The following is a 25441-nucleotide window of genomic DNA, read 5'->3' as shown; positions in this document are numbered from 1 at the left end:
TTTAAGCAGGTCGCCTTTAGAATAAAAAAGTGGGAGACAAATCGTTGTTGTTTCTAGCAGCTAAATCATGGAATGACCTTCCCCTATCACTACGTCTGACCGATAATGAATTTAAGTTCATAAAACTTTAACAAAACTGGACTATTTACTTTTTGTAGTGCCTTTAGATTAAATAATTAACTTTGCTCACTGCATTTAGCACCAGGACGCTCTTTAGGCAGGTGTTTGCACTCTACAAATACAATCATTCCTTCATCATTCTTAACAAATCTGAAATCCAGCTGTTTGCAGCTGTAAGGAGACTTTTCATTAAATGCAAGAACTGGGGAGCAGACCCCTACCTTCTGGGATTCTCCTGGAGCTTCCTCCAGTCCTTTCACTCACTTACACTTTGTATGAGGGACTGGATGCTTGATAAGTTCCTTTCGGTCCCTCTTGTCTTTTCTACTGACCGGCCCCTGCTTGTCCTGTATTTTTCATTAATTCAATGCGACTGTGAAGCCTTTCCTCCTCTTCTCCTCACAAGGCTAAGTTGGGGAACTGAAAGCAGCTCTGGAACAAATGTTCAACCCATTACCAATTTTGCTTTTCTCTGTGCTCCCTATCTCTTTGCTCACACTATACCTGATGCCATGAACTCTGGGGAACTAGAGAGAGTGACAGTGGAATTGGCCTGGGCCTTAACACCCACCTGTAAGTGCTCCATTCCATTCCCCCAGGGAAATACCCAATTGGATAAATGGCTGAACCAACTCTGTCCACTTGTAGTTCTGCTGCAGCTATCTCCCCCTAATAGCGGTGCCCTTCTCCCTACGGTTGTTCCCCTCTGGACCCTTATGATCTCTTTGAGCCCTTGTAGTCTCCTTCACAACCAAATCAAACAGACAAAGTACAAAAGGAACCACTGAAATAATTGATGCAATTTCTTCTGCAGATGTTGGCTCTTTGAAAGACTGCAAGCAATGCTTAATTAATGTGCCATTGATAATTGAGAACTCAAAAGATATGCCGACCCACCAATCTTGCAAATACAGATTCTGCTAACCAACTAGGTCCAGGTAAACACAATTTGCAGATATACATTTCATAGTTACATTTTCACCTGTGTAATTAATAATCATGTATATATATTCACTAAAAAAACACAAAAGTTTAAATGATGCTATAGTTAAGTCTTGTTATAAAAAAAACATTACTTTAAAACAAAAACAAAAATAAAAGACTCTGGGACGGCAAGGCCCCCCGAATCGCTACCAAAAAACTGACGAAAGGATGGTATGATGGGGGAATAGCCCTTCCAGACCTTAGACTCTACAACCGGGCCACACAACTGGTGGTGGTAAACCAGTGGATCTATCGCTCTCCCAGCGATCCTGCCTATATGTTAGACAGATATCAGACTGGACGATCTGGTTCCCTAGGAGCGCTATACTCCAAAGTGAAACGAGGGCGATACTATGGGCCTCTCTCTCATACTGTAGCGATCTGGCACCAGGTAAATTCACAACTGGGGTGGTTGAATGTCCTCAAAAAAGCAATGGTATGCCCAGAGGCTGGGTTCTCTCTGCCATCAACCTGGCTTCGATAAGTGTTACACTATTGGGATTTCCGTGGTCGGAGACCTGATTAAAAGAGGGTCGATCCTCAGTCTTAAGGAGCTCCAGGAACAATATAAGATGGCACAGTGGGAACTATTTAGATACATGCAAGTTTATCACGCCCTCACCACAGCCCTGCCACACCCCAAAGAGATACCGGAGTCGACACCACTGGAAGATCGGCTGCTACATGGGCCACTACACTCCAAAGCCATCTCATTGACCTATAAAAAACTACGTAACAACCTGCCTGACACACTACACACACTTAGGGAGCAGTGGGAGGGAGACCTGGGACCACTCGAAGACGTGGACTGGCAGACAGCCGTGATGTCCCCTAAAGAAGCAGCCATCACCCTCCGCTTTCGGCTGATACAATTTAGAATTCTTCATAGATGATATTTAACAGGGGTGACATTGGCAAAAATAGGGGCCAGAGCAAATGCACTTTGTCTCAGGGTCTGCAGTCAAACAGCTACCTTCTATCATACGATCTGGAAGTTCCCGGAGCTCCTACGAGTATGGGAGGGGGCCACGATCCATATCCAAACTGCCTTGGGGAAAACACTGACTCACACCAGGGTTGGGCCTGCTTAATATATGGGCGGCAGCAGACCTCACAGAGGTGGAACAGCAACTAGCCACACTCGGATATACCCTGGTCAAAAGAGAAATAGCTAAGGGGTGGGGACGGCAAGTTCACCATCTATCCTGCTATGGACAAAAGAACTTGATAAACGTATGATTGCAGAAAAGGAAGTATTTATCACTTGGGGGTGCCCAAAGAAGTGGGATAGAAAATGGGGCAAATGGAATGTATATCGTGGGAATATCTGTATCTCCCCGACGGTGGAACTTGAAATGAGACGAAGTGGAGATCGAATAGAAGATATTGTGCAAAAGTGACTTTCTTCCCCTTGATATTGTGATGATGTAATAAGTGATTGTTGAAAATACTGATTACTATTGTAAGCATAACTACGAATGAAACTAATAAAAAGATGTTTAAAAAAAAGAAAAAGAAACACTGACATTCTCAAGTTCTAGTTATTGAGCTGCATTTAACTTGCGCCCCTGCCATGCCCTGGTTATGACCTCATATATTACATTACTCAGGAAATGTTAAATGACATCTCGGATGACATTAAACAATTATTGTGACACAGTCCTATAGGGTTTGTGGCCTTGAAATAAATCAAAACATTGCAGGTGGGACACATTTCTATTTATCTTAATGGGAGTAGCCATTTAAATAATTCACATGATCCACAATTTTAAGTGAAGAGATTGATAGGGATACATTTGCCACTGTTTAGACACTTTTTTGAGCCCCCCGATGGGGGTGAGGGGGGTAAGAAAGAGTGGTGTTTGTTCCCTAAGAGACCCTGTTATCCTCCATAACAACCAGGGAGAAGGGGAAGTGGGGGGGATCAGGGTACTGGTGTCCTAAGAATGGAGGCCACAACATTTCTTGACTGATACGATTGGTTGGTACAGCAAGACTGATGCCAGTCCCACAGTACTGAAGAAGCTGACGGGGGGAAAAAAGCTCCCTCGACCAATCAGAATGATCCCCTTTAAATTTGTGGTAATGCAGTTTTAGACCAGTCAGCCTAAGTGAGGTCTTACCCCGACTTACCTCCATTTGTTACCGTTGGCCTTCGGACTCTGTGCACTTTACCACTGCTAACCAGTGCTAAAGTGCTTGTGTTCACTCCCCTAAACATGGTTTAAAAGGCTTACACCCAATTGGCATATTTAATTTACTTATAGGTCCCTTGTAGCATGGCATACCATACACCCAGGGCCTCTAAATTAAATGTTATAAGTGGTACTGCAGCACTTATTGTGCTACCCACTTAAGTAGAACCTTAAAAAACGTCCCAGGCCTGCCACTGCATCCTGAATGCAGCTTTAAACTGCCAATTCGACTTGGAAATATAACCCCCTTGTCAAGCACTAAACTCTCAATTTATTGCAGATAAGTCACCCCTAAGGTAGGTCCTAGGTAGCCCATTGGGTTGGGCGTGTTGTAATCAAAAGGTTGGACATGAACTTTTAAGCTTTACATGTCCTGGCAGTGGAAAAACTCCTACAGAACGATTTACTTACCTTCGGTAAGGATGTATCTGGTAGAGACACAGTCTAGCCGCAGATTCCTTGATGACCACCCATCCTCCCCGTTCCGCGAGGACCCTTCCCGGTTGGGTTCTTCAAGCTTGCCTCCTTACAGGTGGCTTTGCTCTTCCTGCAGGGTGGTTTACTTCACCTCCTTCCAGGGCAGGATGTCTCATTCTTTTTTATCTGTTGCTTTTCCAACCACTATTGTACTTGGGTGGTGAGGTTATGTTTTCTTCCATGCTCCTCCACCCTGGCTGCAGTCAATTGGTTTGGGGGTCTATTTGACTATGCTACAGTCAATAGGTCATTTATGGGGTGTGTGGTTGCACATTTTCTGTTGCACAACAGTGGATACCAAAGAATGACATGTCAGGGGACAGATGTCACCATGCTGAGATATACAGAACCATGACTACCAGGAGACACCTGTATGTGGATGACAGGGATAAACATAACAGACAGTGTGTTTTGGGAGAACCACACCACACAAATGCAAAAGCCCAATGAAATGTAACAGTGAGAGTACATGCGCACCGGCCGAGAAAGACGGGCGCATCATCAGGAAGTCAACTGGTCGACCATACCCAGAGGTACAATGGCTAAGGACAACGGAAAGGCCGGTTAGGAGGGGGGGGGGGGGGGGGGGGGGCGGGGGAGAGAGAGCAAGAGAGAGAGAGAGAGAGAGAGCGTGAGAGAGAGACACAGAGGGCAAGAGAGAGCGAGAGAGACTGAATCTGGGGCAAAACCCCAGAAACTGCAGCAGGGAAAACCTAGCAGGCTTACCCTTCTCATTGTGTGTCTACCTCATTACAGAACACATATAGACATACAGGTATATGTGAAAGAGTCATGAAAAATTAAAGACAAAGGGAAACTCGAAGAGCAGCCTTAGATAATAGGGAGCCGCACAAAAGGCACCAATGGCACAGATGTAAAGTATTGCAGGACATATCAATGTAACAACACTTAAAAGGCGACACCATCCTCCCCATCGGGGAAGGAAACCTGGTCTCCCGCATGGCAGGTGGGGCAACTGACCACCATATCAACGAAATATGAGTCAGCAACACATAGAAATAGAGTGTCAGAAAAATGTATACATAGCCATATACAGATTCTACATGATGCCAGAGATTATCCGGAGGCAGAATACGTCCACTGAAAGCAGCAGAGGCCAGGAACAGAAGTACCGGAGCCCTGCGCGGTAATGAACAGAAGAACCTGAGCCTTGGCCTGGGAAGGGCAGAGGGAAATAAGGGCACAAGGCAACACGCAGCAGTGACATGTCAGGCGTAGACTCTACTGCCCATAGGCAAAACCCAGGCAGGGTCTGAGCCGTGAGAAAAGACGCAAGCCCTTCCCAACACACAGAACACGGAAAGAAACTGCTCTGGAGCCTAACAGAACAATATGCCCACAAGGGACATGTGCTTACTTCTAAGACAACCAACGTGGCATAGCGCACAGTGGAAGCTGAAAGAATAGCTAAAGGCAAAAAAGGAGGGTGTGAACACGCTGGGGTGAGCCAGGTATGGCAGAAGGCCAACCATACTCCGAGAAGGCTGCATCCACAGAGGCAGGAGAGTGCTACGGACCAACCGTTGACCACATCGCAGAAGCTCCAGGAGAGAGCCACGCCAATCCTGTGGGTCTCACCAGAGAAGGTGTTCTACAACAGTTGGAACAAAGTACGAAGCCTACAGTATAACCCAAAGGACAAGTCCCCAGAGGGACAGAAAATATACGAAGAAGACTCAGCAGGAGCCCTCAAACCTTCAAGGGCAAGGAAGAGCAGCTATATAATAGCCAACAAATACCCCACATAGGGTAAGTCACATCCCTATAAGAGGCAAGGGACACCTCTTGAGACAAGCTAGTAGACAGAGGACTCAAAAAGAAATGCAGAAACAGCTGACCTAGCTGTTCCAAACGAAGGGAAAGACGACTGATTAGCCAATACAAACCGTCCAGGAAATAACGTCTTGAACCTATAGACGGATACCAGAAAAGCAGTGACAATACTGCAAACAAAATTAAAAGTCAGCAGTGAGGACTATAAACCATGGAAGTCATGGGAAACCAGACATGAGGGGCTGTACCGCATGACTGTCAAACAGGTTGACCCCATCAAAGGGCAGATCCCTAAAACGCACCTGAAGATTTTCAGGGAAACTGCCATCATGCAGCCAGGCATGGTGACGCAGAGCAACTGACCCAGCCATAGCCCGACCCACGGAGTCTGTGATGTCCATGGCCGACCAGACAGGAAATTGTGCCATTTCACGACCATCACAAAGCAGCCGGTCCAGGTCTGCACGAAGGCCCTCCGGCAAGGATGGAAGGAAGCACTCGACTGAGTCCCAAAGAGCAAAAGTAGCCAGAGCAAACACGCAAGACGTGTTCAGGTACCGAAGTCACGAGCTGGTGGACGCAATGACATGGCAGCCACACAACTCCAACCATCTAGACTCCCTAGTGAGAGGGAGCAACGGAGGAGGGGAGGAAGGTAGCGCTGCCTGGACTAGCAGTCCTTGAGCCCTAGGATGGAGGGACAAACAGGCAGGGTCATCTGGAGCTGGGCGATGGCGCTGTGCAATAGCACGAGCCACAGAGTCCCCCGATGAGGGTCTTGCCCAAGTTCCAAGAAGGATGACAAGTAACGACCTGCCAAAAGGCAGCAAGGGCTCCACCTCCACGGCGCCCTGGTAGAGAAGATCCAACAAGGGAGCAGAAGGCAGAGAGACTAAGGGAGGGTGCATCTGCAGAATATTTGCAGCCCTGCGAAAAGCTCTCGCAAATGCCGCACTAGCTTCCATAGCCATCCCAGGCAGTGACAACAAGTCATATGTAGGGGACGGTTGCAGGCTAACCCGTCCATCAACCGGCAGAGGCTCTGCAGAATGACGAACTGGCCAGTGCCCCTGGGCACCTGCTCCGAGGAGCAGCAAAACAACCTCGGGAGTGGTGAAAACTGTGGGGCCTCATGCTCTTCCACCATAGAGGAACAGCCAGGGACGGCACCGGCGTCGAGCGACATCGAGATGGTGTAGGCTCGACGACCACCGAAGAGGTGTCGGGCCGGCGTCGACTCGACCTCCACCGGGGTGGGAAACCGCAGTGAGCAACAGCGACGACTCAGAGTCGAGCACCGCGCTGCAGCCGTAACCGGCATCAGCGCAGGGAGCCCCACAGGGCTGTGCAGAGAAGCTACAGGGGGGCCTTACATCCGACTGGGATGCCCCTCTGGGCCGTGTCCCAACGTCACAGTGACTCCGGAACCGGAGTCAGTGTACCCGATCGACGCCGAAGGCGAACCCGCCAGCGAAACCCTGACCTGAGTCCCTGCCCCCTCTGTGGGGCCCGAAGGCACGCCAGGGAGAGGGGGTGACCCAAAGAATAGGCTCCCATCTGGGTCCAAGTCGCCCCAGCACCAGGAAATGGGGGGGGGTAGGTGAGGGCCGACTCCTGAGGGCCCCTGTCCAGTGAAGACCGGGAGCAGCGGGCCCCAGCGTCACGTTTATGCAAGGGCATCGATCTCTGTGACTTTCTCCTGTGCCTACCTGCGACAGGCGAGCAACATCCGCTGGCATGACTCCAGGACCTGTCCCGAACAGGAGCCCCAGCATGAGATAGAGACCGGCGCCGCTTGGACCCCTCCGCTGGAGATGGAGACCGGCAACGCAAGGACCCCGAACGGGACATCCGGTTGGACAACAACTTCATGCGATGTTCCCACAGAGACTATGGCTTCAGCTGCCGGCAGGCTTCGCGCTCTGTGGAGTTGTGGTGCTCTCCCTAACACCAAATACAAATCTCGTGTGGATCAGTCGCCGACATCTGCCGCATACAGGTCGCACACAATTTGAAGCCCATAGGCACCTCAGTCAACCAAAAATCCAAATTCTCACATGCAGGAATACCACAGGACCAACAGTTCACATATTACTATAGTTTGAACTTTCATTTCTGATAAATGGCTGAACAGAATCATGCTTGGAGTAAAGATCTAGATTTCTACCAAATTTGGTTCAAATCTGTTCAGCTATTTTTCTGCATCTCTTCTCAAAATTCCTATGGAAAATTGCATGCATTTGTGATCCCCTGTTTTTGTACGCTCTAACTTCATAGATCACACCAAAACTTTCCAGGAAGGAGCTGAGGTGAACGAACATTTTTTTCAGAAAGTTTTGTGAAGAATGGCGCCAAGGTTATTAGCAAAACTAAAGTCGGGAACCCCGAACGCTGCAGGCAGCAGGAATCTCGGACAGAGGGGGAGCGAGGTCTTCAGCTCTCAGACTGCCCAGCCACCTGTTGCGTCACTCCTGCGCCCGGAGGCACATAAATAATCACTGCGAGTCCTGCAGCACAGGAAGTGGGTGGGCTGTGCCCATCGCGCACCTGGAAGAGGCTGGGCTGGGCCAACCCTCTAACATCTTCTGAAGTGATCTTCCCTGGAGGTGGTGAGTGCTGGTCTACAAACATTTTGTGGGCTTTCTTGTGGATTTCACATGCAGTGTTTGAGTGCCCTTTTTAGCCCTCAGTCACACAAACTCAGGTAGCAGTGAGCAATTAAGATCACGGGGAAGAGGAATACAATACTGTCCTTTCTCAATCAGGCAGGAGTGCTTTCAGACGAAATCTACTGCACCAAGACCGAGTTGGCTGCCAATAAATAAGCCATCATTTCATCCAAGGACGCCAAAGGTGAGGGGGTAGTTACTCCAATCACTGTCCCCCTTGATCCTTCACTCACCTCACCACCCCATCTGCCAACTTTCACCCGCAATCCCACAACCAAGGCATCACATCTTAAGAATCACAAACTTACTGTCAATAAGGAAATTGTTGATACACAAAGGCTGGGAGCAAGGTGCAAAACTAAAATCTTAGGGCAACTACCTCCGAACAAATCAACCAGAAAGCTCGCAAATGGCGCAAGGAAGGCACTAGTGAAGCCTTTAACTGATAACAACACTGATAATCCCACCGCCCAGTGCTAGACAAGGCTGAGATCAACTTTGCAGAGATATTTTACAGCTTGGAACTTACGATCCTAAAATCCTCGATGTCTTTGGAAATTGGCTCACTGACATGGAATCCTTAGTTGGAAAGCTACAAGGGTCTGTGGATACTATGCAAACATACATCAAGAATGGGTCCTGCTTCCCAGCTCTTAGAGCTAGCACCTTTGCTACTGTAATAGAGGCTGACATTGCCAAAGGCATTACCAAGGGTTCCTCGAGTTGACTTGAGCTTTTTCTGCCTCAGGCAGCAAATGTGGATCCAGTATCTTTACATGAGGTCTCCCGCCCTCCACGATCAAAGTCATTAACTAAACACACCGGTGACTCCACTTACCTGATGGCTCCCCCTCCTGCTCTGCCAATCAGTCTCAGTGACTTTTACAAGCCCACAGGAGCAGCTCACTACTTACCACGAAAGCCTCCCCCCTGTAGATAATCCCTGCACTAACGTCATCCAGCTGCCCCCAGTTGCTTCCCCTTACGTTCTAAGCTTGGTGGAAGTCCCCCCCCCCCTCAGGAAGGAGGCCCAGGAAAATTATAGTCAACTCAAGAACAAAGTAGTTCCTTGGTAGGCGTCCAGGGCTAATTTGTGCCAGCCCGTATCCCAGTTTTTTGCAGACAAAATGATTAAGGTTCGCAGAGTAGGCTGGATTGGTCCCTCTGATATGTTTTTATCAGGCGACTGTATAATAGTTAATTTCAGTCACACTATGCAGGCAGAATATATCCTTCAAACTCTTGGGCACAATGGTGTCACTAAGCATCGAATCTCAGTGCTTCTTTTGGGCTTTTTTTATCCGCCCCACTTTGTAAGGCCATTGGGCAGGTGAGGCCCGCTTCTTGGCCAGTTTAGGCCACAAGATGGACTGATTAATTATCCACGCCAGAGAAACACTGCGTGTATACTACTCACCAATTGTTTCAAACCGAGTCAGTTGGAAGATCCTGATTGACTGAGTCTAGCCCCTGTTGAAGAGGACCTGGATAAAGCCACGGTGCCCAATAGAACCGCGGACCTAAGGTTTCTTAGTTAGAACATTGCGGGTGTACGGGGCAAGGTAACTGACGTTGGATGGCTCAGAATATTGGCTACATTTGACATTGTAAGTCTACAGGAGACGGGTGATGTCAAGGGATGCTTATACCTGCATGACTATCTCATATACAGTTCCAGCCATTCTGTCGCCTATTGGGCATGCAAGTGGAGGCCTTGTGACATAAGTAAGCTTGGGCCTTAATTGTAAATGGCTCTTATTGAGGCCAACTCGAAGGCTGTTTTTAGTAAACCTTTGACCTTTAGAAATACATGTAGACTGGTGGTAATTAATTTTTATAATGAAGCCTTATCTAAGAATGAAACAGATGTCATCTCCAGTTGAAAAGCTTTTGCAGATTACTTTTTTTCACTCAGTATCTTTCTTTACTATGATTATTTAATCTTTTTGTCTGTCCTAAGTTTTCATAGATTTTGTAGTTAAGTGGGATACTCTAAGTGACCACAACCCTCTGTCACCTACTTTTTTTCTCTGATAAACAGCTCACTGCCATGGCACATTTACATCCAGAGCCAATATCATCCACTGGCCAGGGTCGTAGGGTGCGGTGGGCCTCAATTGTCTCTTTGGATGTTATTTCTAAATGATTACTCCTTTCCAAACCGATTTTTATATGCATCTCACAGAGGATGCTTCGGCGCAAAGCATCATGCAGTCTATCTTGAACATCTGTAGCTTCATTAAATCTGCTCTTTGTAAATCAGGTGCCCCTTACACACCCCATCTATTTAGATGGTTTGATAAGAAATGCTCAGAAGCACACAAAGATTTGTTGGAACTACTGCATGAAACACCTTGGTGTCAGGAAAAAGTTACTAGGTCCAGGGCAGTTTAATGCTTGACATGCAAGGAAAGCAAGAGACCCAGATGAAAGAGGAATCTTGGTTTAACCTACTTTTAGTGCGCTGCGGGATAGCGCCGCCTTTTGGCGAGTGGTAAATCTCTCCTTCTTTAATGGTAACCAACTCTCCAATCAGACGACAACCACTACATCACAAGCGTGGGTCAAGCACTTCAAAGCCATTTATGATCATGAGGAAGAGGAAACTGGGTTAAATGGAATTAGGGACAATCACACATTTGCATTCCACCTGACAGAGGTGACCTCAGCGATCTCTTGCCTTACCTCCAACAAGGCCCTTGGGCCTGATGGAGTGCCTGGGGACCTTTTTAGGTCTCGCCTGAGACAGCGCTTTAGCGCTGCTCTGGCGAGACTTATAGTAAGGGACTTTTGGAAGTGGAAACGAGTGCATTTCAGGCCGCCAACTACAGTGCATGTGCTCCGGGCGCGCGCACCATTTGGCAGCCTGAAAGCATTCGTTTACTTTCACTTTCGCGGCCGCACGGCCGCTTTGATGTTTGATCGCGATTGCGATCACTTTCACTTTCGCGGCCGCTTGTTCTTGTTGTATTTATATATACTTGCTTCCCGAGCTTTGATATGTTTTTTTGCCCCAGGCCCCATCAAGCTCCTCTGTTCGCCACTTGCTTTCAGAGGTTTGATACGTTTTTGCACCCCAACCCCCCTCAAACTCCTATGTGCGCGGCCATACTGTGTGCCGCACCGCAGGCTTCTGGCCGACTCTTTCTCTCGGTAACGTTTAAAAGCAGGACTCTATGCTTCCATGAACATAGTAAACAAAATAGTTTTACCCGACCGCCGTTCTACAGTGTCTCTCCCCTCCTCAGACCTGGATACGGAGTGACAGGAGGCTGCCAGGCGGGGTGGTGGAGGCTGCTCCTTTCCTTATCCTTTCCCTTCGCCGCCCCACTCGGGTAAATGTTTCCATTCTCTTAATATTTCAGTTATGCGCGGGTTATACTGCAGTGGTTTATTTCTTTCAACGCGATGCTTTAAGTACGTGCTTCTGCCTACACTGCATGCATTTTTACGAACCGTTTTAATTTGAAAGCAAAACAACAATCACTGCTGGTACTTTATTTAAAAGAAGCTGGCGGGTGAACGCATTATGTTATACATTTATGAACATAAAATAAAGGCCCACATCTTATCAGCTGTTTGCCCTCCCTCCGCCATCTGGCTGTGCTCCATGCAGTTTGTCAGCAGCAGTTCCTCCTCCCCGGCCACTCTTTCAGAAAGCCAGGGCTCCTCTGTCGAAATCCACCATTAATTTACCTACAATGGCTGTTAAGCGCTGGGGAAGCTTTATTTGTATTTGTTTGCACAACATGCTGTCGGGGTTCTGCAACCCCCTTTTAAAAAATTTGTTTTTGCGCGGCTCTTTTACGCATCCCTTTTCTTCGCTCCCCCTTCCCCCACCCATCCCCCCTCGCGCGTAAATTTTTCCATTCTCCACTATTTTAGGGAAAGTGTTGGTTAAAGTGCAATGTTTTCTTTCAACCTGGGGCATAATTTGCACGCATGCTTCGGTCTACATTGCATGCATTTTCCCCGAATTGACAGCTGAGGGATGTGTAGGAATTAAGTAAACTTTATATAGCACTCACGCACGGAACCACGTCATCATGCAAAAATAAGGAGCAAAATGCCTTTCGTCAATTGTTTCAGTTTCCGATGCTTGTTTTGTTGTTAGATGTGGTTAGAAGCCAGGACTGTGGATGGTGTGGTAGGCGGAAGTAAGGCATGTTGGTGCAAGTTTACTTGCTACTGACTTATACATAGACATGCGTTGGTATGTCACACACAATTTTTAGAATTTCTGTTGAATGCGCATTATTAATATGCTAATTATTAGCTCATTAATCTAAATGCCAATAATTTTCCCTCCTGCCTATCAATAGTCTACTACAGGCTAAAAAGTAAACTATTTTGTCTTACAAATCCCAATGACCTTTAAACTCCAGGCTCATCCCCTCGGCAAACAGACTCGTGAACAAACCGGGAAAGTATAGTCGTTCACTGTCAGCTGGATAGCTCATCTGGCCACACATCGAGCTGTGCCAAGAGCTACGGATAACACTGATTTTCTACGCATAATTGTTTTCTGTGTCCTACATAAGCAGGTGTTCGAAAACTTTAGTGTCCCAGCTTAACAAGTCTCAAATGGATGCATGCTCCTCTCTGCTCCCAGTTTATTTTACCTTGCTTTGCTAGAAAATAGTTTTTCAGTAAGGGAACCCGCATTCCTGCTTGGTTACCATACTGTGCATAATCCACACACATACGTGCATTTAAGAACTGAAACATTTTTAATATTTTAAACAACAAAGCCATAGTTGTTGCTTATTTGTCTCATGCAACTAAGACAAATTGTCGAAGCCAATAGTTCTGGCTTGTTGTATGTGTAATGTTACTTGATGTATTATATATCTGAATGCAATAACAGAAGCAGAAAAATACCACTTGGGTGGCACACTACTCCACGCCTTAGCTTTTAACATCTAAAGCTAAAGCAGGGTGTGCCACTATTGCTACAAAAGTCAATAAAGAAAAAAGCAAAGGCGGGCGGATGCCGCATTTCTTTTCTTTTGGTTTACTTTTTTAGCAATTGCAGCACACAGCACCGTACTTTTCATCATCTTAAGCTAAAGCCTGGCATGCCGCAATTGCTACGAAAGTAAATAAATAGAACAAAAACAGTGGAGGCACAACTTTAAAAAAAAATTTACTTTTGGAGCTATGCTACTGCAAGGATATTTTTGTACCAATATAAAAGTCTAAAAAAAACCTATAATTTGCAAAGCCAATAGGTCTAAATATTTACTAATAATGCCTTTTTAATCTATTTTATAAAACAAACACATAAATAAATGGCATTATCATTTACAATGCCAATAGCTAGTGTTGCATTATTATTAACAATGCCAACGGCTCACACTTTTATAATGCGAGACCTATTGCATTGCAAATGCTTGTTCTATTTCCTGTTGCTCTGTGGGCCTCTTTAATTGCCTTGCACTTAAATTCAGTCGTTAAAGTCCTGCTTCCAAAGAACTGGTGTGAATCGGTCACATTCCCAATTTTTAAAAAGGGTAATAGGTCAGACCCAGGAAGAGGAGGAGCCCCAGAAATTAAAAATTATATGTGGCATTGTATAAATACACACAACACATGGACTAAGTAGAGGTGGAAGTTTCACTCATTTTTGTGTGTAATGAACTATCTCCCCTCGTAGTGCCTATATAGTTGGATTGTTCTGCAACCAAGAACAGAATGGATGAGTAGAAAGGGATTAGAAATGCTTTTGCCTTTTTGAACATCGAGTTTTGATGTCTAATGTGTAGAGTCTTTGACTGTGTGAAAATATACATAAAAAATACATAAAAATTGGTTTGAAAAAATTGTGGAAAGTTTGGTGGTTGAATTATTTTATCCTATCTTAGATTTTTCTTGATTGATCTCCACACATCTTCTTGTGCTTTTGCCTTGGTTTACTTTTTGCAGTGTGTGCTGGGGGATTAGGGCAAAATCCCGTGCTTTTATATATATTGAAGCCACAATCAATATACAACAATTTCAGCAACTGAACAGGAGCGTACAGTTACAAAAAAAAAGAGCATCAGTCTGTTAATCAACAGATTTGGACTGTTCCAACATAACCTATATTGGTAATACGAGGCAATCATTGGGGAGTCTTGCGTATGCATTTAAAATCCAGCTTTATGCAGCAACACCGAATGGACAACTCCTGTATATTGAGACATTGAACTAAGTCCGAAAGTAGAAATCTTCACTGTGACTTCATCCGGTGGCTCCACTGCGATGGCGCCTCCTCCTCAAACACCGTTGGCTGCCTTGCCCCACAGAACTTTACCATCAGACATTTTTCTTTAAAAGTTCTTGTAAATCTGACGGTAAGCGGAGACCGGGCCCAATCAACTTTGTGTATCCTAACTGCGCTCCACCGCTGTCTGCCATAACTTTTAATTTTGCCCTAGTCTTGCGCGAATAGATGCCTGCAGTTGGCGCTTTGATCTTTTATATTCTAAACTTTTTAAACTCCTAACTCCAGTTCTACAGATTGGATTCTTGTTGTTTTGGTGTCCAATATTTTAAAAATGTCCTCTGTGTTTCTAAATGGTTGTGAGATTTATCTTGTGTTGGATCTTCACTTTATTATTGTACAAGTGCTGCATAAATACTTTACACATAACCTCTAAGTTAAGCCTTACTGATTTTTTTTGCCAGGCTACCAGGGTGAAGCACAGGTTAAATTTGTGACTTTTTAAGGTTCACCCTGACAAGGATTGTGGCAACCCAATTTCTCACACTGCCACACCACTAAACAAGAAGTGCATTCCCATGTGGTGAAGAAGGAAGCCTAGCTGAAGCCTAAGCTACCGTATTGCACTGGGCTTGATTTCTGCCCCTGAAAGACTTCCAGATTTGGGGCTGATGCAAATGAACAGGCATATCATCAGCAGTGAATATGGAACAAGTACTACCCACCTGCACGTTAGAGGATATTACAAGTCACTGAGATGTTCCATTATTATATAGATGTAAAAACTACAGGACCAGTGTGTTTACAGTAGCAGGCAATATGGGGTTTATTTTTCCCATTTAAGTGGAGGAACTTCATACCTTGTTATATATGTGCGCTATCAAGAACTACCTCCATGAAGTCATTTACAACATATTTTTAGACAATGTTTGTGCTAATATTTTGCCTTTAGTTTTTTTCTGTTCATTTAAGTACCATTAAGACGTAGGTTTCAATGGATCGTCACACGGATGGTCCAGTTTGCTTTTCATGTAAAACATGCTCAATGTAGGTTGATGACCCTCTAGTCCTATGTTCAAAATAATTGTAAAAGAAAATTGAGGCTGCACTCTGGAGCAACACTGAAATGCCGTGGATTGGCCGGTCTGCAATGGAGCCACCTTGTCAGCAGGAAACAGTTTCTACATCTGGCTTTGCTGTAGAGTAAAGTATCAGTACTGCAGGAATCACTAGATGGTGCACTTGAACGGCTAAGTACAAGCATAACACTTTGGGCTGGCTCCTCAACCCAGGCACTCTAGTTCCCAGTTCTGCACCCTGAAATTTTAGTGAGGCTAGGTGGAATTACAAAACCTTCAATGCAGACCAGAAAAAGAACTATCTCACCTAGGGAATGTAGAAAGAATCTCCATAATACTAAAATGACATCATGGATAACTTCACTGGCATGGCCAACATCGCATCACCAGAGGATCTACTCAAAATCTACCTTTAAAGCTCCTTAACAAATGACAACACAACTGGCTTAGTCTCTTTCTCAGCAACAGAGCTGTCTTGTTCCTCTGAGATGAATGTCGACATATAGAAGTCAGGGATTCACTCCAATTTCTCATCCTATTTTTTATGCTTTTTTGGCAACGGTTCTTCGGAAGGCTCTGCTGTGAGCTCCAGTCCTACAAGTTAAGGGAGCAAGCCTTGTACACAAAGGACTCTGATTCTTACAGATGCAAGTGTGTTTTTCAAGTATTATTCTGATCAACAAAATATCAAGTACAATAGTGATGGGCACCTGTTCACATTTAATGCAACGGTAAAACACTTATTACCTGAAGATCCAACAACTATCATTCAAGCAGATGAAACACAGAAAAAAGAACAAGGGTTTAGAGTGTGAAACACCCTCATTCCTATTTTCCTTGACAACCAAACCCAATCACAGGATATTCTGTAAATCTCCTGAAAACTTAACTACTCAGACTCATTTTCAAAAAAGACATCCCAGATTCTCAGATAAAGGCCAACTACATATTATTTTTCTACAAGGCAGAGAGGGAGACCCGCGTCTGCACATACATTAATGGTTCAAAACGTTTTAGAAGGCAGAAAGTGGAGAACTGAATAAACTGAGCACATTGCATCCTTCTGAAAAAAATCCCAATATACATGGTCATCTGAACTGTGCTCTAAAGCAGATTTATTAGAATAAAGGTTAACTGCATGTTTTGTTGGAGTAAAGTAGCTCAGGGATATACTGGGAGGACAATGTAGAGCACCACTGGTCCAAAAAAACTCACCCCATGTACATGATTGCTGAAATCCCACACAAAAAGGTAAACTCCACGAATCACCATGATAAAACAGTGTGTTTAAAATTATTATCCGGAGTTTAAAAGGTTGATATTTATGAAATTCTCTAGATAAAATTCAGTGAATATATGCTGATCACTCCAAAAAGTACATCTATCGGCAAATGTTTGATGGATTTTATCATTGAACATATATTTTAACCATGTTACCTTGCATGTGATAAAGTCGTACTGTGTGCGACACATGATGGAAAAAGCATGTGACTTCTGAGAAAATCACTCCGTTAGTAACTCTTTTGATGGGAGGCTCAGTAAAAACGTAAGGCTGAAACGAAAATGTAAACAACATTATGACATTTTACTTCTGACACGGTTATGTAATCATTTGAAACAAAATATCTACTCACGGTCCTATTTTCCTAACAAAGACCATCTTCAACAAATTGAGAAACACTAATGTCAACAATTCATGGATGAATATTTAAAGACAACATTTCACGTTGTATGACTCTAAAAACTTAAATCATTAAGGGCAGGGTAAACTGTGACATGGTGACTGAATTTTTATTTTCTTGTCAGTCAGAATATTATATATAAAGAACAGCAAATATTGTTGGAGCATATTTATATGGTTAACGTTTTAAGGCGAGTTCTTTCTAAAACTAAGGAATACAGATTCAGTAGTTAGGACTATTAACATATATCCCATGATTTGGCTCAAACAGCTTATATCTAACTGTGTATTTAAATAAATTTTAATTCATTTAAAACCAGTCGTATTTGGCGACTGCTAAAGCGCCCACTTTGGTAGCACTATCCAAATAAGTCACATGATACACAGTCTAAAAACATGTGTTAAAAAGTATGATTCTTAACTGTGGGGCATTAAACAAAAACAGAAATATTCTGAATCTGGTTCTTCGCCATACCCGATACACAAATTGCCCTCCTAAACTATTAACATCTACTCTTCAAATTCTCTTCAGGCCACATGAAGCAATTCAAAATGCTTGGAATGCCCCTCAGAAACGTTAGGTGCTGTGGCTTCACCACCCCTTTTCATCCACGCCCCCAAACCCCCAAGTGCTGAGCTCGTTTTTTGGTCTCTACTAGACAGCGCATGCGCTTTCATGAAGAGACGTGTTGTGTTCTATCTGTGGGCTTACAGGCCACCCATCTCCTACCACTGGTAAACATCAGGGTCACTCTCATATTCTTTGATGCATTCGTCATGGCATGCGGAAGTCATGGCCTCTTCTTGTGTTTGGCACTGCCATGGAGCATGGAGCAAGTACATGTCTATTTACACGGCTCCCAGTTTGCGGAGCCATATCTTTCTTTGGTTTCCAGCACTCCATAGGAGTACTTGTGTTTTCAGGCTGTCTACCTTGTACACATACACCCATATGACTAAAATGCATGTGCGGCTCGAACATAAACAAATGCATTTCGCAAAAAGTTGTTAAAACACACACAGCACTTGTTTAGTCTTTTTTTAGCACCATCCAATGGTATTGGAGTGCTTGTTGCGTTCACCATCTGGTTCTTGTTTTCAAGCACTCCATAGGAATACTTATGTATTCAGGCCGTCACCCTTGTACATATACACACATACCATTAAAATGCATGCAAATGTACATAAAAGAGTGCATTTCTTAAAGAGCTTTTAAAAGATGAACAGCAATTGTTTATTTCTTTTTTGCACGATCCAATAGTATTAGAGCGCTTGTTCTGTCCTCCATCTAGCCATAGTGCCAACGGTATTTAAGCACTTTAAGTGCTTTCCAGTTACATTATACAATGACATATTCATTGTCGTATGCTGGGGAAGCATAAGTGATTTTCTCAAAATCACAAATTGTTCAGCCGACCCCGAGATTTGAACCTGGTTCCCCAGTTCCCCTGTCAAAAGCTCATGCTGTTATGCCACATCCGCACTTCACTTCTCAACTGTTTCTCACTATCAATTCCACATTTGTTCAGCAAGACCCTGTCAACACTGAACAAACATTGGCCAATCCAACAGATCTCAGCAATGCCTGAGCTTTTGGCCTTGTCAATGTGAATGTATTTTAGCCAAGTTGTGTCAAGCCACACATCTGCTGTTCAGCATGGTTGAAAGTCACTGAAAAAAAGTGCTATGATGCGGTTAGCGCAGACCACGTGATAGCGCTTTATCCATATGTTGGTTAATGTAAAGGTAAGCAGGGTTTAGGGCTCCCCCAGAGAGCGTTGGGAAAAAAGCTAAAAGATTTATTTGAAAAATATTGGGATTGTTTTAATGGCATAGACAAAAGGGAAGCCTTCTTCCCAGCTGCCCGAAAAAGGAATGGTTGAAAATAAACCTTTTTTTCACCAGTTTTTACAATAATCTAAAAGCTAATACTTCCTATTTTTGGAATTGCTCTCTACTTGACTTTTGTTTTTGAAACGGGTGTGAAAGCAGAAGAACCAGAAAAAGCTAAACATGTTTTAAAGCAAAATACAATTCTGATTTCAGGAAGGGGTCGTGTGTGTACAGTTTGTTTTAAATCAAAACATAGTGAACAATCACAAGGGAAGGAGAGAAAAAGCTGACAAATTATTTTTTAAGTTTTTGCACTGAAGGCCCATCAATAAAAGTTATATACCGTCACATCTGGCAGACTTTTCCTGCTGAAGTTCAGATTACAATGATTCTTTATTGTGTACTGCCCACGCTTCATCCCATAACAAAAAAATATAATAACTAAAAAAAATGGGTGTGAAAGAAAGCTATGCGGTTTTTAAATATAGTGATGAATCTGAATTTAGAAAAATGAGTTATTTGTATAACCCCCTGCCCATAATGCCAGGTTAAATTGAGGGCATTTTCCAAATGCCCAAAATATAGATAAATTCAATAAAGAGTAGGAAAACGTTATTTATCTGTAACTGCACTGGCATCTTTCATGAGTTCTCATGCCTTCCCAGTTGTCAGTCTGGGAACCCTCGGTAGTCAATATTCTATAACAGTGTACCAGAACACAGAACAACAACGGAAAATTAAAATAACTGTACAACCTATCTACCTAATTTTGTGACCTGAAGACAGGCCAATCAGAAACACTATGAGTAGAAAGGGATTAGAAATGCTTATACATATATATATGTATTTTCTATATGCTCCGGGATCCCGCACATGGGCGGGGATTATTCATAGATTATGACTATTGATGAGTATCCCCTGGATGAGAACTGCAGTTACAGATAAGTAACACATTTCTTCTTCAGCACTGGATCTTTCATAGATTTATATTCTTGAATACAGACTGCAATAGCAGTAAATATATAAGGTGGAACTGAGCTCATCTTCAGCAAACAAATTGCACAGAAGTGATTTTTCCTATGTTGCCTTGGTTTCCATCTACATATCGATACAGCAATGGCCGGCAAGGGCATGCCAATTTCCTTACGACTTGTTTCAGTGAATGAAGGCACTGTAGCAGCCATTCCTTTTGTTGAGTGAGTATATACTTGGCCTGCCGTAGTCTTATGAGCAAGAATAAAAATGCAGGATACAATCCATTTAACCTACGTTTATTTAGATAGAGATCTGCCCCTATTAACTTGTCCAAAATTAGCACAAAAATCTCTGTTTCAAGCAAAACTTAAGACACCTCTTTTTTTGATAATCAATAAGACACCTCTTAATGTCCAATAAATGGTTTCAGAGATCGAAGGATTTGGGAAAAAGTAAGCTAATTATTGCATTTATTTACATGGAAATACGAATACATATCCGGAATGAATTGAGAATGTGCTTTAAGAATCACTATCTTTAAATAAGCATTAAGCATCGATTCTTGATAGAAAATGCCTGAATTTCACCAATTTGTCGGAGGTTATATATAAAAGAAAGCTGTTTTCTAAGAAAAATGTTGGTTTGAGGACCTTTGAATAGGTTAAAAAGGTGGTTTTAGGGGCGTGGTCTGGCCACGCAGGAAGATGGCCGCCTGACGAGTGAGCTCCGCCGCGGGATGGGCCCTTAACGGAAATATTCTTCTCCTTACCGGCTTTGGAGTCCTCTTCACGTGCCCTGTGCTTGCCGGAAGGTGGGGGGCACGATTTGAGCGTGTTCCAGGGATGTGACAGCGCAGTCTTCCTGGTATTAACCGTCTCGACGAGATTGTGTGGCGCCGCTTGCCTGACGCAGCCCGCCTGACGTGCTTCCTTCGGCTACCTCATCCTCCCCCTGAAGCCGCGCCTCTGCTACCCATGGAGTGCGCCTGCCCCCTCATGAGGCCGCGCCTTTGTTGCTGCTGAGGAGCACTCGCTTTCTTACGAGGTCGAGCTCCTGTGGATGTCGAGCGCCCGCCTCCTCATGAGGCCGCGCCTTCGCTGCTGCTGTCAGGCGCCTTCCTCATGAAGTCCCGCCCTTGCTATTACTGCTGAATACCTGCCTCCTCATGTAGCCGCGCCTCCTTCAATCTTGTCTGCTTTATTTTCCTCAGCAATATTACCTCACAGGAGTCATGGTTCTTGTTGTGCTGCTGGTCTGCTGCTGGTAGGATTAACTCCTTTTATAACCTTATTGTGGCGCTTTTTGTCATTCACCTCAGCCAGTCATTTTGCGCCACGCCCTCTGCAAAGTTAATGACTTCCCTGCAAGAACAAGTCGTGACTGTCACTCAAAACTGAGCTTTTCAAATTTAATTTTTTTTTTCACCCTCTTATGAGTGGCCTCATAGTTGTAGTCTCGCCCCTTCGACTGGTGCTGCCTGGAAATGACTCTTTTAATGCAACTTGGGTGACGCATATAACAGCATGTTTTAATTTAATGTCATTATAGTGCTTTAGTCAACCTTTTCAGTCAGGTTGTGTACTCTTTGCTTTGATATGGCTCATGATTTCTCTGTTCATTCTGCAAATACAACTGTGGTTCATATGTTGTTTCATCTTATCTCAGTCCTATTTATGCGCCTTTGAGCATGGCGATAGTTACACTATCTTCATCAATGCTTTAACCCTTTGCTTGTGGTTTTGGGGATAACTAAGCAGGGTTTTCCCCTCCATGTGATATACTTTTACATTTTAGTGTCTGGAATTGCTGTATTTTTGGTGTTTATATACAAGAATTGTTTACCAGCAAGACGCCTTCACGCATTTTCAAAGTTTCTGTCAAATACTCTCCTCAAATGCCTGCCCCTAGGCAAGGGAATAAGTCTTCTAAGCCACTTCTCTTTGCAGAAGCTCTTAAGCAGACCATTAACATGCCAACGAAAGGTACTGCCTCCTCTCCTCCTGCATTACCCTCGGCTTCGACCTCTAATGGGGGGCAGACATCGGCGGCAACTCTGCAACGTATTTTACACGAAATATCTGAGGTTAGCCGCCGATTAGATGACATGAAACTCACAATTACATCATTAGCTGAGGAGACTAAATCACTTAAAGCAGAATTCACCAGCTTTCATGCGAAGATTGAATCTCTTGACTCCAGAGTTCAGACGGTGGAGAACCGCTTGGACTCCCTTCCCAACAAAGACCGAGACCTCCTATTCTTCCGTAGCAAACTTATTGATTTGGAGGACAGAAGCAGGAGGGATAATGTTCGTTTCTTTGGTTTCCCAGAGCGTATTGAAGGGCAGAGTTCCAGTGCATTTCTGTGTCGTATACTTCCTCAGATGACTGGTATTTCTTTTACCCCACCTCTGGAGATACAGCGGGCTCATAGAATTGGTCCTCCACGTGATGATCCTGCCGCACGTCCACGGCCGATCATTGCTTGTTTTCTCCGACATGACCAAACTAGACAACTGCTATCTGCTGCTCGACTTCAAGGTTCCTTCTCTTTTGAAGGCCATCGCATTCATATGGCAGCCGATTTCTCCAAGGAAACCAATGAACGGCGGAAGGCCTTTCTCTCCATGCGACCTCAATTACGTCAGTTAGATATCAAATATGGTCTATTTGAACCTGCACGTTTTCGTGTTACCAAAGATGGAGTCTCTAAGGACTTTTTTGATCCAGAACATCTTCAGCAATTCTTGGACTACCTTCAACCTCAAGATATGGAGGTTCTCGCTGCATCCTCACAGTCAATCCCGTCCCAATCACTCCTAAAATCTTCTACTTCAATGTCAGAACGTAACAGGCGCCCTCCCAGTAGCCCTAGACCTCGGGGCAGGGACCTCGAACGACTTCATCGCTCACAAGAGGATAGGAAGTCTGCAATACAATCGGTTTCGGCAGCCACATTCCCACAGGACTTACAAAGAGACAAGTCCCGCTCTCCTCTTAAAACCCCTTCAGATGCGGACTGAATAATACTCCCTCCTGTGGAAATAGTTATTTCCAGACCTATTGGCAGTTAATGGTAGACTCCTGGTCCTTGCGAGTCTTGTTTCTATTGTTAATTCATTATTATATTTTTGACATATTTTGCTGTTCTTATAATATTTGATTGCCTTTTTTCACCTCTTTCTCACTAGCTTCTTATCTTATCTCTTTTCCTTTTCACTTTGCCTTTTGCTATTTCTTTGCTTTATAATGCTATTCTTTTTCTCCCTGCATTTATTACTCTCCATGTTACAATTTTATTGCATATTCCTAACTGGTTTTGCAGTTACTCGGGTGCATTGGCGCCTAATTGTTTGATTATAGTTGTATTATTTTATTTTGCCCATATGCATATTGGTATAGGCTTTTTGATATGTGTTTGATATGTCTTATGCACTTAAGGCTACCTCACATTTAATTATTGTAAGATTTCTCCTCTTATGTAGTGTCGCTTCTCAATCTCTATTCGGCTTTCTCTACCTTCTTTTGTTCTCTTTTATATTGCTCTTTCGGGTTTCCCTTCTATATTATTAATGCATTCTTAACTGTTTCTCTCTTTCTGTGGGGTCTTTTCCCGCGGAGGCGCTCTAGTGCGCCCAGACCCGCAGGTAACAGTTTACGGTTTCCTGTTCTCTACTCGCTACTATTTAATTCTATAGTTTCTTTATTACTGTATTATTTTCTAAATTTTATCTCCTTTCGTCTTTATCTCTTTTATTGTTTTCTTTATGCATTTCATCTAGATTAGAAGTACTGCTTCCACTTATTTTCTTTCTGTTTCCCCTTCCTTTTGTCATTTCTTTTCCTTTTTTCTTTGTCTGGTTCAACACGTTGTTTTGTGCTTTATTTTCCTCTTTCTGATTTTTGCTCTATTCTACTATGGCACAGGCACATTCTCTTAATGCGATCACTTGGAATGTACATGGCCTCACCCATTACATAAAGCGGAAGAAAGTACAATCCTATCTCCAGACCAAACATGTAGATGTGGCCTTGCTTCAAGAGACCCATTTGGATGCTCTAGAATCAGATAAACTTTGCAGAGACTGGGTGGGCAAGGTTATCCATAGTAGCGTTCAACAAGACGATTCCTCAGATTCAGGCCCCCTCCGCAAATGTGGAGTAGCAATCCTCCTTCGCAAATCCCTCCCGGTCACTGTCTCTAAAACATGGTCAGATGTAAATGGCCGTTATGTATTTGCCAAACTTAAAATTGGAGAGTCTCACATTTGTGTAGGGTCTGTTTATGCTCCTACGGGTACCAAAAAAACATTCTTTCTTCAATTATCCCGTTTGCTGCTTGAAATTAATGCATCACAATATTTGATTGGCGGAGACTGGAATGTAACGCAAGATTCCATTCTAGACAAAACTGGTCCATTAGATAGGGGCAATGCGTCAGATAGAGCTCTGTTAGGGGACATCATATCAGATATTGGGTTGGTTGACCATTGGCGTTTCAGCCACCCAACGGATAAGGAATATACTTTCTTTTCATCGGCTCATGGTACATTTTCTCGTCTTGATTATTTCCTCATCTCACATAACGCAGTTCAATTGGTCACAGATTCCTGCATTCTGGAAGCGGCCTTGTCTGATCACTCTCCGGTTCTCCTCTCCCTTGATCTGGGTCTTTCTCAGCCTGGACGTAAACCATGGCGAATGAACATCCAACGCCACAGGACTCCTACTGGTAAGTCCCAACTGCAATCTCACCTTCAAAATTATCTTTCTATTAATCAGGGGTCTGTCACTTCCAGTAGGACTCTCTGGGCTGCGGCGAAGGCTACTTTGAGGGGGCAATTAATGCGTGATGCAGCAATTGCTAATAAACAAAATGCAAGGAGACAAAGTGAGCTCGAATCTGACATACAAACTTATTCTCGCTTATACACCATATCTCAGTCTCTACAAAATCGTAAATTACTCGAGCAAGCTCGAATGGCCTTAAATAGCCTTTTTACATCTAAAGCAGAATACGCTTTACAGAAAATGAAAGGTCGACATTACGAGCAAGGGGAAAAGGCGGGAAGGTTATTAGCCGCGCAGCTGCGTCAGAGGGAGGCGTCCATGGCCATTCCGGCCATTAGATCTGCGCAAGGTCACCTGTGCACAAAACCTCAAGACATTGTTAATGAGTTCGCCTCCTTTTACGAATCTCTTTACACTTCCGATAATAGAATGGATTCGGATAAAATGACAGCATTTCTTGCAAAAGTGCATCTTCCTTCCCTTTCGGCGGAGGGCAGAGCCATCCTCGAGGGTGAAATAACCAGAGATGAGGTTTCTAGTGCGATTACTGCCCTGCCTTACCACAAGGCCCCTGGAGAGGATGGATTTCCCCCTGAATTTTATCGCTGGGCAGGTCACAATATTATTGATACCCTGCAT

At 44.0% G+C, this 25441-nt stretch overlaps 1 protein-coding gene across 2 annotated transcripts in view; it reads right to left on the bottom strand.

Moving 5' to 3' along the window:
- Positions 1–25441, bottom strand: part of MAN2A1 (mannosidase alpha class 2A member 1) — a 1157125-nt gene that overhangs the window by 289270 nt on the left and 842414 nt on the right. For both annotated transcript variants that reach the window (XM_085632583.1, XM_085632582.1), the window contains one exon: positions 16961–17075. In XM_085632583.1, coding sequence (XP_085488709.1) covers positions 16961–17075 — 115 coding nt within the window. The remainder of the gene's footprint in view (positions 1–16960; positions 17076–25441) is intronic.

This window comes from Triturus cristatus, chromosome 2_1 (assembly GCF_964204655.1).
Source record: "Triturus cristatus chromosome 2_1, aTriCri1.1, whole genome shotgun sequence".
Classification (NCBI taxonomy): Eukaryota; Metazoa; Chordata; class Amphibia; order Caudata; family Salamandridae; genus Triturus; species Triturus cristatus.
Note: the sequence above shows the minus strand (reverse complement) of the source record. Positions and strands in the feature narration are given on the sequence as shown.